Genomic DNA, 14,728 nt, shown 5'->3' on the forward strand with positions numbered 1-14,728 from the left:
TCTTTGCAATTCTTCCCATAAGGCCTGCACCCCTGAGTCTTCCCTTTACTGTTGTACATGAAACTGGTGTTGAGCAGGTAGAATTCAATGAAGCTGTCAGCTGAGGACATGCGAGGTGTCTATTTCTCAAACTTGAGACTCTGATGTACTTATCGTCTTTAGTTGTACATCTGGCCTTCCACATCTCTTTCTGTCCTTGTTAGAGCCAGTTGTTCTTTGTCTTTGAAGACTGTAGTGTACACCTCTGTATGAAATCTTCAGTTTTTGGGCAATTTTAAGCCTTCATTCCTCAAAACAATGATTGACTGACGAGTTTCTAGAGAAAGCTGTTTCTTTTTTTGCCATTTTTGACCTAATATCGACCTTAAGACATGCCAGTCTATTGCATACTGTGGCAACTCAAAAACAAAGACAATGTTAAGCTTCATTTAATGAACCAAATAGCTTTCAACTGTGTTTGATATAATGGCAAGAGATTTTCAAGTACCAAATTAGCAATTTAGCATGATTACTCAAGGATAAGGTGATGGAGTGATGGCTGCTGGAAATGGGGCCTGTCTAGATTTAATCAAAAATGACTTTTTTGAAATAGTGATGGTGCCGTTTTTTACATCAGTAATGTCCTGACTATACTTTGTGATCAGTTGAATGCCACTTTGGTGAATTAAAGTACCAATTTCCTTCCGAAACAGCAAAATCTGTACATTATTCCAAACTTTTGGCCACCAGTGTATGTATGTAATATATATATATATAAACAGTATTGCTAAGTAACATTTTCAATCCATGAGAGAAAGGTGCAATGTTTAAGACCAAAGGTGAAGTGTTGAAATATAGGAATTATGAAATCAAGATCCACTTGTTAGTATTGCAGAGAAACATTGTCAACCGACAGCATGACACAAAGATTTTTTTTCCTTTTGTCTTTAATTAAAAGATAGAAACAATAAATGCATTTATTTAAAAAATAAAACTGATTGCATATGCACTCACCCACAACAAACCCCCCAAAAATAAACAAAATCAGTCCCAATCATAAAATATAGAAAAGGAAGGGCAAAAGGACAAGAGGAAAAAATTATTAACATTAACAAATATTCTCTGGTATATATAGTTCAATGTGCTTTTACTTTATCTTATTTTCTTATCAAGCTAGAATGAAAGTCTGAGCTCTGGTTAAATCCTGCCTGAAAGTGATGCAACTTTTTTTATAATTATAACACTCCGTTTTCTGCCAACCTCAACACTCAATGATTGATTGATTCCTCAAACTTACGGGCAAACAGTCTCCGCAATCAGGACTTGTGGCTCATATGGATTTAGTCAACAGCCAATCTTCCATTTACTGTCTGTAGTGTCTCTAAGTATTGGACAAGGCAGAAGGCGAGATTAAAAATTCACTGGGGGAAAAAAGTCATTCTTAAAAAAAAAAAAAAAAAAAAGTGTCCAAAGCAAACAACAAAACAATCCATCAACTCTTAGTGCTAGAGTTTCCATTCAGTAAATATCTACAACAGACTTACTGTGCATTTGGAATATGCAGTCTAAGGAACAAGCACTGTAATTATGGATCTCAGGAAAAAACAAATGCATAAACATCCTCAAATGTACACTCGTTTGCTCTCTACACAGACAGGCACTGGAACCAAGAGGCAGAAGGGTGGCCGAATGTCCCTGTGCACTCTACTGGACGCCGCTTATCACAAACACGCACTCACCCACGACACATTTCACTGTTTAGCAAGCTAGGCACTCCAAGTACGCAGAGTGGATTTGTGAGACTCGGTCATATTTACACATTCATTTATAGTCAGATGAAAGTGGAATAGCACAAACAGAGTCCAACAGTAGGGCCTCGACCCACAAAGATTTGAAAAGTGGGAGCACTGGTATAAGATCAGGGCTAAAATTTGTCTCGGATTTTAAGGCTCTTCCTAAATCAGCTCCGCTGTGGCTGTTTTACCATGTTTATAAAACATGCAGGGGTTTTCTACAAAGAACAAACCAAAGAAGAAGAAGAAAAAAAAAAAAAAAAACAGCAGCTCTCCCACTCTGAAATGCTTTTCAAATTCTTGCAAGCTACTACTTGCTTAAGGAGTCACACATTTTGGAGTTTCAGTATTCAGAACCACATGGCTATGTCCCAAATAATGCAACTGTCTTCAGCTACCACTAGAGATCATTCTTGAATGCTACTGGTTTCAAAAAAGCTCCGAATGCCTCTACTGTAATGCTTCATCAAGGCAAGATCATCCATAAAAAACACAAAAGAAAAACCTAGCGGGAGTAATGTTGGGTTGAGTGGTCATCTTGTGCTTTTAGAAAACAATGACAAAAAATAGGCCTTATGCCTGTTGCAATGCGGCAAGTCATAAAACTGAGATATTCTATATTCATTATTTTTCGCAGGTCACATTTCATCACCGTGAACCACAAAGCAAGATGTAGCAAATAATCAAAATACCAATGGCATTCTATACTAGTGTTCTAATAGATGCATAAGGAATTCTGAAAACAAAACAAAAATAGAAAATGGTTTATAAAGCTTAATAAACTGGGGATGTGACTAAATAGATCTTTTAGTCCCTAGTGTTTCCCTTAGTCCATTATTTCACCAAAATCAAAAAGGAATGGATTCATTCTGTAGTGTCTATTGCAAGTAGTGGCTGTTCTGATCACGTTGATCTCAGTGTAAGTTAGAGTATGTGACAACAAGAGAATGCTGAAAACAATGAAAGGGTCACTGCAATTAGTGGCTATGGTCCCATAAGTGATGAGATCAGAGGCTCAGCAGGGACAGTAGGCAGGAGGAGGAAACTCGCGTCGGGTAATGCACACGATCAGTTTTTCTGTGGAGAGAAATAGATATGATGGTTGAGTATAGTATTTTTTTTTTTGCATACAGTTTACTAATTACAAGGGGAAATTATTTATGTGTCATCACTGAAGTTTGATGGACATTTGTGCACAATGCAAAATGCACATCAGCTGGTTTATACATTGAACTGATGACGGATAAAACCGCTAAACATCAGTCATGTGACCATGGGGTGGACAAGAGGGGAAGAGGTCAGTGTTGGGGAGTAACAAACTGAAACTAGCGACTTTCGGTTTTAGCTACTAACTTAAAGGTGCACTCAGTATTTTTTTTCCCTCATTTAAAAAGTTTTACTTATAAAGAAATGAATAGTAATTTTGAAACATATGTATAAAATCATGACCACTCATATGAGATGAAGAGTTCAGTCTTATTGGTAACCTTATAAAAGCTCTTTTATTCTACATGGAGAGGGTCCCCTCATGGGGGCAGCCATGTTAGGATCACATGACCAGCTGAATACTACTGTCTTAATCTCAGTAACAACCCTGTTATTGGATACATTCATTCATGGATTAAATTAATCATGGTTTACTGTGCATAGTGACTTTCTACAATGGCATCTGTAACTGAAAACTTCTGTGTATGAATAATGCTGCATCCAGACAACTAGGTATCAGTGTATGCCGTACTTCGACATACTTCAAAAAATGATACTGAGTGCACCTTTAACAATTTTTTCACTGAGCTTTTCTAGTTACAAGCTACATTTTCCAACAGTTTGCGGTGTTTGTTTGTTTTTAACACAATGCCAGCTTTTATGGCTATTTTCATGGTGAAAACCAGATAAAAATAACATAACATTACTGTTAATAGGGGTTAGAACCACAAATACAAAGACCAGAACGCATACACTTAAACACTTGAAGCCCATGCAGAAGGTTGACACACATACCATGCGTGCTCATGCACTGAGTGGGGGGGGAGGGAGGGGGAGTGACCTAACCATCATAAGAGTCCAAAAGAGGCAGAGAGCCCCGCCTCTCCCCATACATTCCTCCCTGAGAGTCAAAGAGACAGAAAGATTGACAGAATAAGAAAAAGGGAAAGACCATCGAAAAATAGAGTAATAGGAGTGTGGAGAGCGTTAGTTGAGGTGGGACTCCCTCTTAGTGCAATTAGTGAAACTACATTAGGTTAACAAGTACTGAATTGCTTGTGAAGGAAGTTTAGTGAGAACACGAGTTGTTTGTTGTGTCTCAGTGCACACAGGTTGCTGTTTCTTTGAACGTGTTGGTCACCTGAGGTGCATCTCTGTCAGAACGATCCAGAGTGTCGTCTAAAGTGTTTCTCCGCCCTCTCTGGTCTAGAGTAGAGTAAGCGTCTGGTAACACAAACACAAATTTGACATAAGCACAGTGATTTCTGCCTTACGTACCACATATGTATTCAAAATATGAAATATATATATATATATTATATACTGTATATAATATATACTGTATGTATATATATATATATATATATATATATATATATGTATATGTTGTGGCAACAGACATAGCAGTATATAGTTTAGCATTTAGACAATACACAAAGTGGCTTTAAAGTAAAAATATTGTTTGTTTTAATTTCATATCACTGAACATACCCTAATTATTGACGTACTTTCCTCTGCTCTAGGTTTAATTGTTGGTATATGTACTTCTACTATGTACTGAATTTGGATCATCTCTCTTACTTTAAGACAAGCGCTGTGTTTTTAGAATGATGTATCTAGTTAAACTTAGTTTGAAACTCTGAAAAATGCATCTCTAAATCCCTGCTTTCTGTTGTGCTTCGTCCAGCTGTCTTTGAGTGCAAAAGCATGTTTGTGGAAGTGTACGCTGCCTGCTCGTTGGTTTGACAAGGCATGTTGCCTGTACAGCTGGCGCACTGACTGCCCCCTACTGCATCAAAGTGGTACATCAAGCGATGGTAGGAACATTTGCTATTACAGAATTAACGGTCAAGGTCGGGGGCATGATTAGATTTTTTTTTTTACACGTTATTTTTAATATAATTAAAATCACACAAATTAACGCGTTAAAAATAATCTAATTAACAATTAATAATAAATGTATTTTTTTAGAATTTTTTTTTAGAATTATGTTTGCAGCTTGAAGCATTTACATGTTTCCATTGATCATGGTATAAATAATGGGGGGGGGAGGGGTTGTACTTGCTTGTTTTGTTTATTGTGGGGGTTACCTCACCCCCTCACCAAATAGCACTGTTGTAATGTGTTATGTGGGTTACTGTCACATTCCTGGCAGCTTGGACCAGTCTGGCCATTCTCCTCTGACCTCTGTCATTAACAAGACGTTTTCACCCACAGAACCGCCTTTTTTTTTTTTTTGGAACCATTCTGAGTAATCTCTAGAGACTTGTGCGTGAGAATCCCAGGAGATCAGCAATTACAGAAATAATCAAACCAGCCCGCCTGGCACCAACGATCATGCCACGGTCGAAATCACCGAGATCACATTTTTCTCTCTTTTCTGATGGTTGATGTGAACAATAAAGAAAGCACCTGATCTGCAGCTGTGTGATTTTATACATTACACTGCTGCCACATGATTGGCTGATTAGATAAATCACATGAATAAGTAGGTGTACAGGTGTACCTAATAAAGTGGTCCGTGAGTGTATATAGTAATTCAAAGTACCATTTAATGGCCAGTATAAAGTACTTAGAGCCAGTTAATTCTCAATACACACTCGATTAGCTTGAAGGTAATTTTGGACCCCGGGTACAAACACATTACATTTTGATGGTACATGTTTTTCTTACCTGGTCCCATGTCATTAAGAGGAATCATATCTCGGTCCCGGTCCTGTTTGCCTCCTATCAAAAAAAAACAAACAATGTGAGTTCACCGAGACAAAGAGCTGTGGACCGCTTGTTAATAGATACTTAGGTGATCTATTTGTTGCATAAACACACTAGAGCATTCAGCAAGAATGGATTGTGTCCTCACCTCTGTCTATTAGCGGCAAGGTGCTGTCCTCGTATCCTCCGTTGCTGCGGGTGTTGTTAGGGGGGGTTAGGTTGACCATGAAGTCGGTTTTCTTCCAGCCATCTTTCTCCAGTGTGCGGCGGAGCTCCTTGAAGCCCCACACGATCTGCAGCACAAGCCCAGCGCCACGGACCTCTCTATCTGAACGGTTGCTATATGGGGAGAACACAGGCGGTTATGAAACATACAACAACAGCTTACACACAGAGCAAAATGCTCAGAAACAAGCACACAAACGTGACCAGAATTTTCAGAGAAACAGCGACGCAACACAAACATACCTGTCTTTGTTGATGAGCACCAGTCTCTCGATGCCCTGGGAGCTGCGCAGGGTTTTGGCCGCCTCCACGCTGGACCCGATCACCTCTGCCATAGTGCTGAGAACAGACACCACCGTCTCCTCTGATAGAGCACGCGCAGGCTGACTCTGACCACCGCCAGGCAGGTTAGCCACCAGGTTAGGCACTGCATGTTTCCCTAAACACAAAGAGAGACAGATCGCGGTAAATACATATACAGATCACTGCTAACAGAATGAGGACACAAATAAAGGAATATAACACTTGATATATTTTATGCAAATAAACAAATCAGTATTATTTTTTTATCACTGATAGACTATGCAAGCAATTCTTGTTGCAAGCCAAATACTAATCTTGCTTATTCACACCTAGCAGGTCACGGTTGCGAGCGTCAATGGCAAGGTTTCTCAGCGCTCCAGACATGGCTCTGACCACACGATCATTCCCATGAGATAACAGCTCCGTCATCATTGGCAGGCCATGCTCCTGTCGCATCATTGCTCTAATGTACCGCCCATACTGACAGAGGAAAACAAAGACAGTTATTTAATTACAACTCAAAATGAAAATAGTCTGAAGCGTGTCCGTTCTATGGCGAACTGTTATGCAAATCTGGAACCCTTGTAATGTATCATCCTAGCAGTAAATGCATTGCAATAGCAGTATAGCATATATCTGTTTATGTTTAGCAGACATGCTCTGCAGTTGTTTTGTGTATGTACTCACAGTCCAGCGGCCCGCACACAGATTCTGTACGGCTCCCGCTGCGGCTTCTAGAACCGATGGGTTCTTGCTCTCTTTCAGGAGGGAAGTGTACACGCGCACCACCTCTGGCTGGAAAAGCAACTCGTAACCTACAGAACGACACAATCATGACATTTTATCTCATCTATTACCCGACTAAACATATGATATTGAGGTGACGCAGTACTATTCACAAAGTATTCATAGGCAACAGGAAGTCCATTCAGGACTGTGTGATTGTCTTTGTACCTTTGGCTGGAGTGCTTCTCTTTGGAATGTCAATCGTATCTGAAGTCCCATCATCCTCTTTCTTCCCTAAACACAACAGAATGAATAAGAAACAAGTGAAATAGAGAGAAAGTTTAAATAAAATGATACAGAGATTAAAGTAATAGTTTACCCCAAATGAAAAAGTTCTCATCCTTTACTTGCCCTCATGCCATCCCAGATGTGTGACTTACTTTCTTTTGCTAAACATGAATGATTTTTTGAAGAATATCTCAGCTCTGTAGGACCATTCAATGCAACTGAATGGTGACCAGAACTTTGAAGCTCCAAAAAGCATAAAAAGGCAGCGTAAAAGTAATGCATAAGACTCCAGTTGTTAAATCCATATCTTCTGAAGAACTATGATAGGTGTGGGTATATTTTTTCACTATAAATCTCACATTCTTCTTGTGTTTCTGGTGATTCACATTCTTTGTGCATATCACCACCTACTGGGCAGGGAGGAGAATTTATAGTAAAAAAGGACTTAAATATCGATTTGTTTCGAACTCACACTTATCTTTCGCTTCTGAAGACATTGATTTAACCATTGGAGTTGTATGGATTACTTTTATGCTGCATTTCTGTGATTTAATGGAGCTTCAAAGTTCTGATGACCATTCACTTGCATTGTATGGTTCTATAGAGCTGAAATATTCTTCTAAAAATCTTTGTGTTCTGCAGAAGAAATAAAATCATACACATCTGGGATGGCATGAGAGTAAATGATGAGAGAATTTTCATTTTTGGTGAACTATCACTTTAATAAGAGATATAAAAAACATTTTACTTCACATTTTAGTGATACTACATGACAATTTAGAAGCATTTCTTTGAAGAAAACCACCTTCATTTTAGACTACAAAACCGTGATCACTGCCATTCTATTGGCATTTAATTGGTGTGAATAACGCATTCCCACATAAAAGGAAAAATAAAAAAGGGGGATTTTCTTCAAACAATAGATGGTTTTCATCAAACAGTTATGACAGAAGCCATTTATTCCCCATAAGGAAAAACCCTACAGGTCGTGATGATTAGAATGATGACTTCATTCAGATGGCCCAGTTTATACAGAATTATAACATCATGGTGTATTGATATAGTGCAAGTAAATACACACAGGAAAAACAAACAATTTTCCTTAAATAGGTCTATGTGATTAAAGATAGGTGTGGATTTATCAGACGTAAGGTGCACTGGCGCCCTCTCGTGGTTACAGGTGAAATGTAAAAAATGCCAACAGCTTTAAAGGGCCTCAGTCACGCAATCAGGTGCCGAGTAAATGGACCTTAGTCAGGAAAGATGTCATATGACTCCTTTTGCCCTTTTGTGTCAAATGAAATATTTCATTTCATTTGGCAAAAAGGAAATACCTTAAAAGACAGCATAATTTTGTTGCCAAACTTTTAAAATGGCTTGTCTCAATAACACACCCCTGTCAAGATAGGCAGCTCACTAGGCTTTGAAACAAAGCTTTAGAATTCAGTGTCCAGTGACATAATCTGATACTTGTTACTGGTTCAATCCATTTCCTTCTGATCAATAACAACCTTGTTTATGTGACTGGTGCCCTTATATGTCTTCTTATTTTACAAACGTAATGCAGCTATTAAAATGGATATCAAATGGAATGGGAAATACGCTTCTTATCCCCTAAAGCAGGAGGTTCACAGAAAAAAAAAAAAAATATGAAAATAAAAATAAATAAATAAATAGTTTGACATTACCAAATTAAACATTATTACTGCTTCCTAAAGTTTATGGAAATAATAAGATTGATCATGATTATTCTATTGAAAGTCCTAGTTTTTATTTGTAAGGGGGAAAAAATATATCTGTATATATGTTTGTGCTAAAAAACATTTCATGAATATTTAGCTTTCTCACTGGAGGTTGTAAGGCCATATTCTCAGTAAAGCTGCTTTGGAATAATTTTAATTGTGGAAGCGCTAGACAAAATATATTGTTCCTTTTAAGGTTTACATTCAAACATTAATAGTCAAAATAGGGGGCCTGGTTAGCTCAGCGAGTAAAGACGCTTACTACCACCAATGGAGTTCGCGAGTTCGAAACCCAGGGCGTGCTGAGTGACTCCAGCCAGGTCTCCTAAGCAACCAAATTGGCCCGGTCGCTTCTATTTATTTAATTCTACAATAATTTGTCCCTTGCAAGGGGATCATCATATCTGGGGGTCCTAGGCATCAAGAAACTTTGAAAACCCCTGCACAAAAGCACTATTAGTATCCCATTTCAGATCCATTTTCTGAACATGAACCTAAAACAGGGTTAATAATAAGTTCTAATGTGGTAAAACGTAAATGATTCCCGTGAAAGCAAGCAAAGCTTTTTATAAAGCAAAAGAAAATTAAGAGAAAAGCTTACCTTTAGAAAACCACTCGTCTGTAACAGGATAAAGAGATGCAAGGAAAAACAGCAGAAGAGACCGATGAGAAAATACAGAAGAAAATGAGAGGAAAGGACAGGTTTTTAGATATAAAAAATTGCAATAGTGCCCCAGCCACCATTAAACAAACCAGGCAACAAATCCAAAAAGCACACATCCATGTTTGAAATTCATGCACGCCTCATCTCTTTCTCGTGTAAACAACGTTGATCTGGCATGTATCAAACTCACACAATTAACATACTTCAAAGTGTGTACAATGATTTAAGGACATGGAATAAACCTGGCCACTTAGCTTTGTTTACACAAAAAAGAGATTACAGTGGAATGCAAAGATAGCAAGTTAACTTATTGTAATTGGCTATGCCCCACGGCCAGTGCCTGTGTTTTTCTTTAAATGACTCAGACACACCTTTGCCCTTTCGGGAGCTGAAGCAACCACCCTTTTGGGAAGAAGGGACGGGGCCTTGGTTGATGGGCATCGTCTCCTGGTAGCGCTCGCAGCCTGGTATCTCCCGGTGCACATGATAGGACAGATTCCTCAGCAGACACACGCTGTTCTCTATCAGCTGCAAAGACAGACATAATAAACATTTATTATTATTAGTTTTTAATAATAATGACTTTGTAGGAGACTGAAGCATCACAACTGACATTGCCAAATGCCAATCTATTTATAAAACAGTTGATAATCAAAGAGCAAAGACTGACCCCTTTTGGCACACGTACATCACCCAGATTTCTATTTGTTATGTGATTACATCTGAAAGACGTCTTTTTTTAGGCAGTTTGCTCAACTGCTATACATCTATAATACGTTTTCTCTCTGATGTCAATACAATATTCAGCAGATGTCTTTGCGACATTTATGATTTAGAATGTTTGTAAATATGATCTTTTTAAGATGTTTAGCAGATGTTAATTAGAATGTGATGCTTTCCAGATGAAACCGACATCTGGAATCCCAATAACCTACATTATAAACTTTAGAATTTACAGATTGCCCTTTTTAATACAATTCCATGGTTTGTTTTTATTTCCGGCGTTACAGTACACACACGTGAGCACACAGTTAAAGTCAGAAGCTTACAACTTAGGTTGAAGTCATTAAAACTCATTTGTTTTTACATTAACATTTTATTGATAAAAACAGGATTGAAGAAACAGAACATACACAGAATCAAATTATAACAAATTATATCCCAATTCTTTATGTATTTATCCCCTATATTAATGACCGCCCCATCGCCTAAAATATAGAGTCTGGGGCAAAATGAAATTTGAGTGCCCAATATGTCACACATAAAACTCTGAACCCTCAACCAAAATTCTTGGATCTTAACACACCACCAAAAAACATGGGTTGTGTCCCAATCTTCTGATTAGCATCACCAGCAGGTGGGTGTGTCTTTAAGACCAAGCCTATACAATCTAGAGGGGGTCCAATAGAATCGATGTAAAATCTTAAATTGCATAAGGCACACCCTTGCATCTCTAGATGTAGACTTGATGTTTTTTTTAGAATCCTAGCCCTCACTCCCTCCTTCAATACCAAGTTTAAATCTTTCTCCCATAATCTCTTGAGAAGTTGAAGCTCTGTCCCCCAGACTCTCAATTAGCAGGGAGTAAATACGCTGATGCCTCATGACCTTTTCCAAAAGCAGTAATCACCACTCCCAGAGTGTCTGCCGCTTTAGGGGGTTGTATGCTACTCCCAAAAAGAGTACAGACAAGGTGGCGCAGCTCCACAGATTTCATATTAGCAAACTATAGTTTTGGCAAGTCGTTTAGGACATCTACTTTGTGCATGACACAAGTAATGTTTCCAACAATTGTTTACAGACAGACTGTTTCACTTTTACAGGTGCATCTCAATAAATTAGAATGTCGTGGAAAAGTTCATTTATTTCAGTAATTCAACTCAAATTGTGAAACTCGTGTATTAAATAAATTCAATGCACACAGACTGAAGTAGTTTAAGTCTTTGGTTCTTTTAATTGTGATGATTTTGGCTCACATTTAACAAAAACCCACCAATTCACTATCAAAAAATTAGAATATGGTGACATGCCAATCAGCTAATCAACTCAAAACACCTGCAAAGGTTTCCTGAGCCTTCAAAATGGTCTCTCAGTTTGGTTCACTAGGCTACACAATCATGGGGAAGACTGCTGATCTGACAGTTGTCCAGAAGACAATCATTGACACCCTTCACAAGGAGGGTAAGCCACAAACATTCATTGCCAAAGAAGCTGGCTGTTCACAGAGTGCTGTATCCAAGCATGTTAACAGAAAGTTGAGTGGAAGGAAAAAGTGTGGAAGAAAAAGATGCACAACCAACCGAGAGAACCGCAGCCTTATGAGGATTGTCAAGCAAAATCGATTCAAGAATTTGGGTGAACTTCACAAGGAATGGACTGAGGCTGGGGTCAAGGCATCAAGAGCCACCACACACAGACGTGTCAAGGAATTTGGCTACAGTTGTCGTATTCCTCTTGTTAAGCCACTCCTGAACCACAGACAACGTCAGAGGCGTCTTACCTGGGCTAAGGAGAAGAAGAACTGGACTGTTGCCCAGTGGTCCAAAGTCCTCTTTTCAGATGAGAGCAAGTTTTGTATTTCATTTGGAAACCAAGGTCCTAGAGTCTGGAGGAAGGGTGGAGAAGCTCATAGCCCAAGTTGCTTGAAGTCCAGTGTTAAGTTTCCACAGTCTGTGATGATTTGGGGTGCAATGTCATCTGCTGGTGTTGGTCCATTGTGTTTTTTGAAAACCAAAGTCACTGCACCCATTTACCAAGAAATTTTGGAGCACTTCATGCTTCCTTCTGCTGACCAGCTTTTTAAAGATGCTGATTTCATTTTCCAGCAGGATTTGGCACCTGCCCACACTGCCAAAAGCACCAAAAGTTGGTTAAATGACCATGGTGTTGGTGTGCTTGACTGGCCAGCAAACTCACCAGACCTGAACCCCATAGAGAATCTATGGGGTAGTGTCAAGAGGAAAATGAGAAACAAGAGACCAAAAAATGCAGATGAGCTGAAGGCCACTGTCAAAGAAACCTGGGCTTCCATACCACCTCAGCAGTGCCACAAACTGATCACCTCCATGCCACGCCGAATTGAGGCAGTAATTTAAGCAAAAGGAGCCCCTACCAAGTATTGAGTACATATACAGTAAATGAACATACTTTCCAGAAGGCCAACAATTCACTAAAAATGTTTTTTTTTATTTTTTTATTGGTCTTATGTATTCTAATTTGTTGAGATAGTGAATTGGTGGGTTTTTGTTAAATGTGAGCCAGAATCATCACAATTAAAAGAACCAAAGACTTAAACTACTTCAGTCTGTGTGCATTGAATTTAATACACGAGTTTCACAATTTGAGTTGAATTACTGAAATAAATGAACTTTTCCACGACATTCTAATTTATTGAGATGCATCTGTAATTGACTATCACAATTTCTATGTGTCAGATGTTTACATTAAGTTAACTGTGCCTTTAAACAGCTTGGAAAATTCCAGAAAAGTCCACAAGTCTGGTTCATCCTTGGGAGCAATTTCCAAATGCCTAAAAGGTACCACGCTCATCTGTACAAACAATAGTACACAAGTATAAACACCATGGGACCACACAGCCATCATACCGCTCAGGATGATCATAGTTTGGTATGAAAAGCGCAAATCAATGCCAGAACAACAGCAAAGGACCTTGTGAAGATGCTGGAGGAAACAGGTAGACAAGTATCTATATCAACAGTAAAACAAGTCCTATATCGACATAACCTGAAAGGCTGCTCAACAAGAAAGAAGCCACTGCTCCAAAACCACCATAAAAAATCCAGACTACAGATTGCAAGTGCAAATGGGGTCAAAGATCTTACTTTTTGGAGAAATGTCCTCTGGTCTGATGAAACAAAAATTGAACTGTCTGGCCATAATGACCATCGTTATGTTTGGAGGAAAAAGGGTGAGGCTTGCAAGCTGAAGAACACCATTCCAACCATGAAGCATGGGGGTGGCAGCATCATGTTGTGGGGGTACTTTGCTGCAGGAGGGACTGGTGCACTTCACAAAATAGATGGGATCATGAGGAAGGAAAATGATATATTGAAGCAACATCAAGACATCAGCCAGGAAGTTAAAGCTTGGTCGCAAATGGGTCTTCCAAAAAGTTATGGAGAAAGTGGTTGCTTCACAGCTTCTCTCATATTTGGCCACACACAATCTCTTTGAGTGTTTTCAATCTGGTTTTCATCCTCTACACAGCACTGAGACTGCACTCAGAGTTATTAACGATCTACTGATGGCTGCGTACTCTGGAGCCATCACTTTCCTGGTCCTTGTAGACATCAGCTCTGCTTTTAACACTATCTCTCATAGTATACTCATCGCTAGGCTCTCTGCAATTGGCATCTCAGGCACTGCTCTGTACTGATTCATTTCTTACCTCTCTGGCCGCCAACACTACATTTCTATACGGCAGTTTAAATCTACTTCTGTTCCTGTTTCTCAAGGTGTTCCCCAGGGTTCTGTACTTGGTCCTTTGCTCTTCATCATCTGTCTGCTTCCCCTAGGTCACATCATTTGCCATCATGGCCTCAATTTTCACTGCTATGCTGACAACACTCAACTTTATATCAGCTCTAAGCACACTGCCCCCTTCCCCACAAGTTCCCTATCTGAATGTATTAAGGACATCAACTCATGAATGACCAGTAATTTTCTAAAACTCAACACTGATAAAACTGATGTACTAATAGTTGGGTCTCCAAGTGTTTTATATCATCTCCCTGATCAGTTGGTCGATATAAATTGTGTCCTGGTCAGACCCTCCGCTATTGTTCATAACCTTGGCATTATCATTGACCCCACACTCTCTTTCTCACAAAAACTGCTTTCTATCATCTCCGTAACACTGAGCAACTCCGCCCCATTCTTAGACCAAAGATACAGAAATTCTTGTTCACACCTTTATTAATTCTCGACTTGACTATTGTAATGCCCTCTTTTCTGGCCTTCTGATGAAAACAATACACAAACTGCAATACATCCAGAATTCAGCAGCTAGGGTTCTCACATACTCAAAGAAATCCTCTCACATCACTCCCATACTTTGTAGGCTACTCCTT

The 14,728-nt window shown here is 39.0% G+C and overlaps 1 protein-coding gene across 4 annotated transcripts in view; it reads right to left on the minus strand.

Moving 5' to 3' along the window:
- Window positions 1-811: 811 nt before the first annotated feature.
- The window catches only part of LOC127444563 (catenin delta-1-like), a 54,194-nt gene continuing 40,277 nt past the window's right edge, over window positions 812-14,728 (minus strand). The window contains exons 11-21 of one of the 4 annotated variants that reach the window (XM_051704001.1): window positions 10,010-10,166; window positions 9,576-9,593; window positions 7,173-7,238; window positions 6,906-7,033; window positions 6,548-6,698; window positions 6,159-6,354; window positions 5,839-6,029; window positions 5,652-5,705; window positions 4,120-4,202; window positions 3,774-3,879; window positions 812-2,849 (exon numbers count right to left, since the gene is read on the minus strand). In XM_051704001.1, coding sequence (XP_051559961.1) covers window positions 3,820-3,879; window positions 4,120-4,202; window positions 5,652-5,705; window positions 5,839-6,029; window positions 6,159-6,354; window positions 6,548-6,698; window positions 6,906-7,033; window positions 7,173-7,238; window positions 9,576-9,593; window positions 10,010-10,166 — 1,104 coding nt within the window. In that variant the 3' untranslated portion in view covers window positions 812-2,849; window positions 3,774-3,819. The remainder of the gene's footprint in view (window positions 2,850-3,773; window positions 3,880-4,119; window positions 4,203-5,651; window positions 5,706-5,838; window positions 6,030-6,158; window positions 6,355-6,547; window positions 6,699-6,905; window positions 7,034-7,172; window positions 7,239-9,575; window positions 9,594-10,009; window positions 10,167-14,728) is intronic. The other 3 variants (XM_051704004.1, XM_051704002.1, XM_051704003.1) reach the window with 3 other exon arrangements.

This window comes from Myxocyprinus asiaticus, chromosome 8, assembly GCF_019703515.2.
Source record: "Myxocyprinus asiaticus isolate MX2 ecotype Aquarium Trade chromosome 8, UBuf_Myxa_2, whole genome shotgun sequence".
NCBI lineage: Eukaryota > Metazoa > Chordata > Actinopteri > Cypriniformes > Catostomidae > Myxocyprinus > Myxocyprinus asiaticus.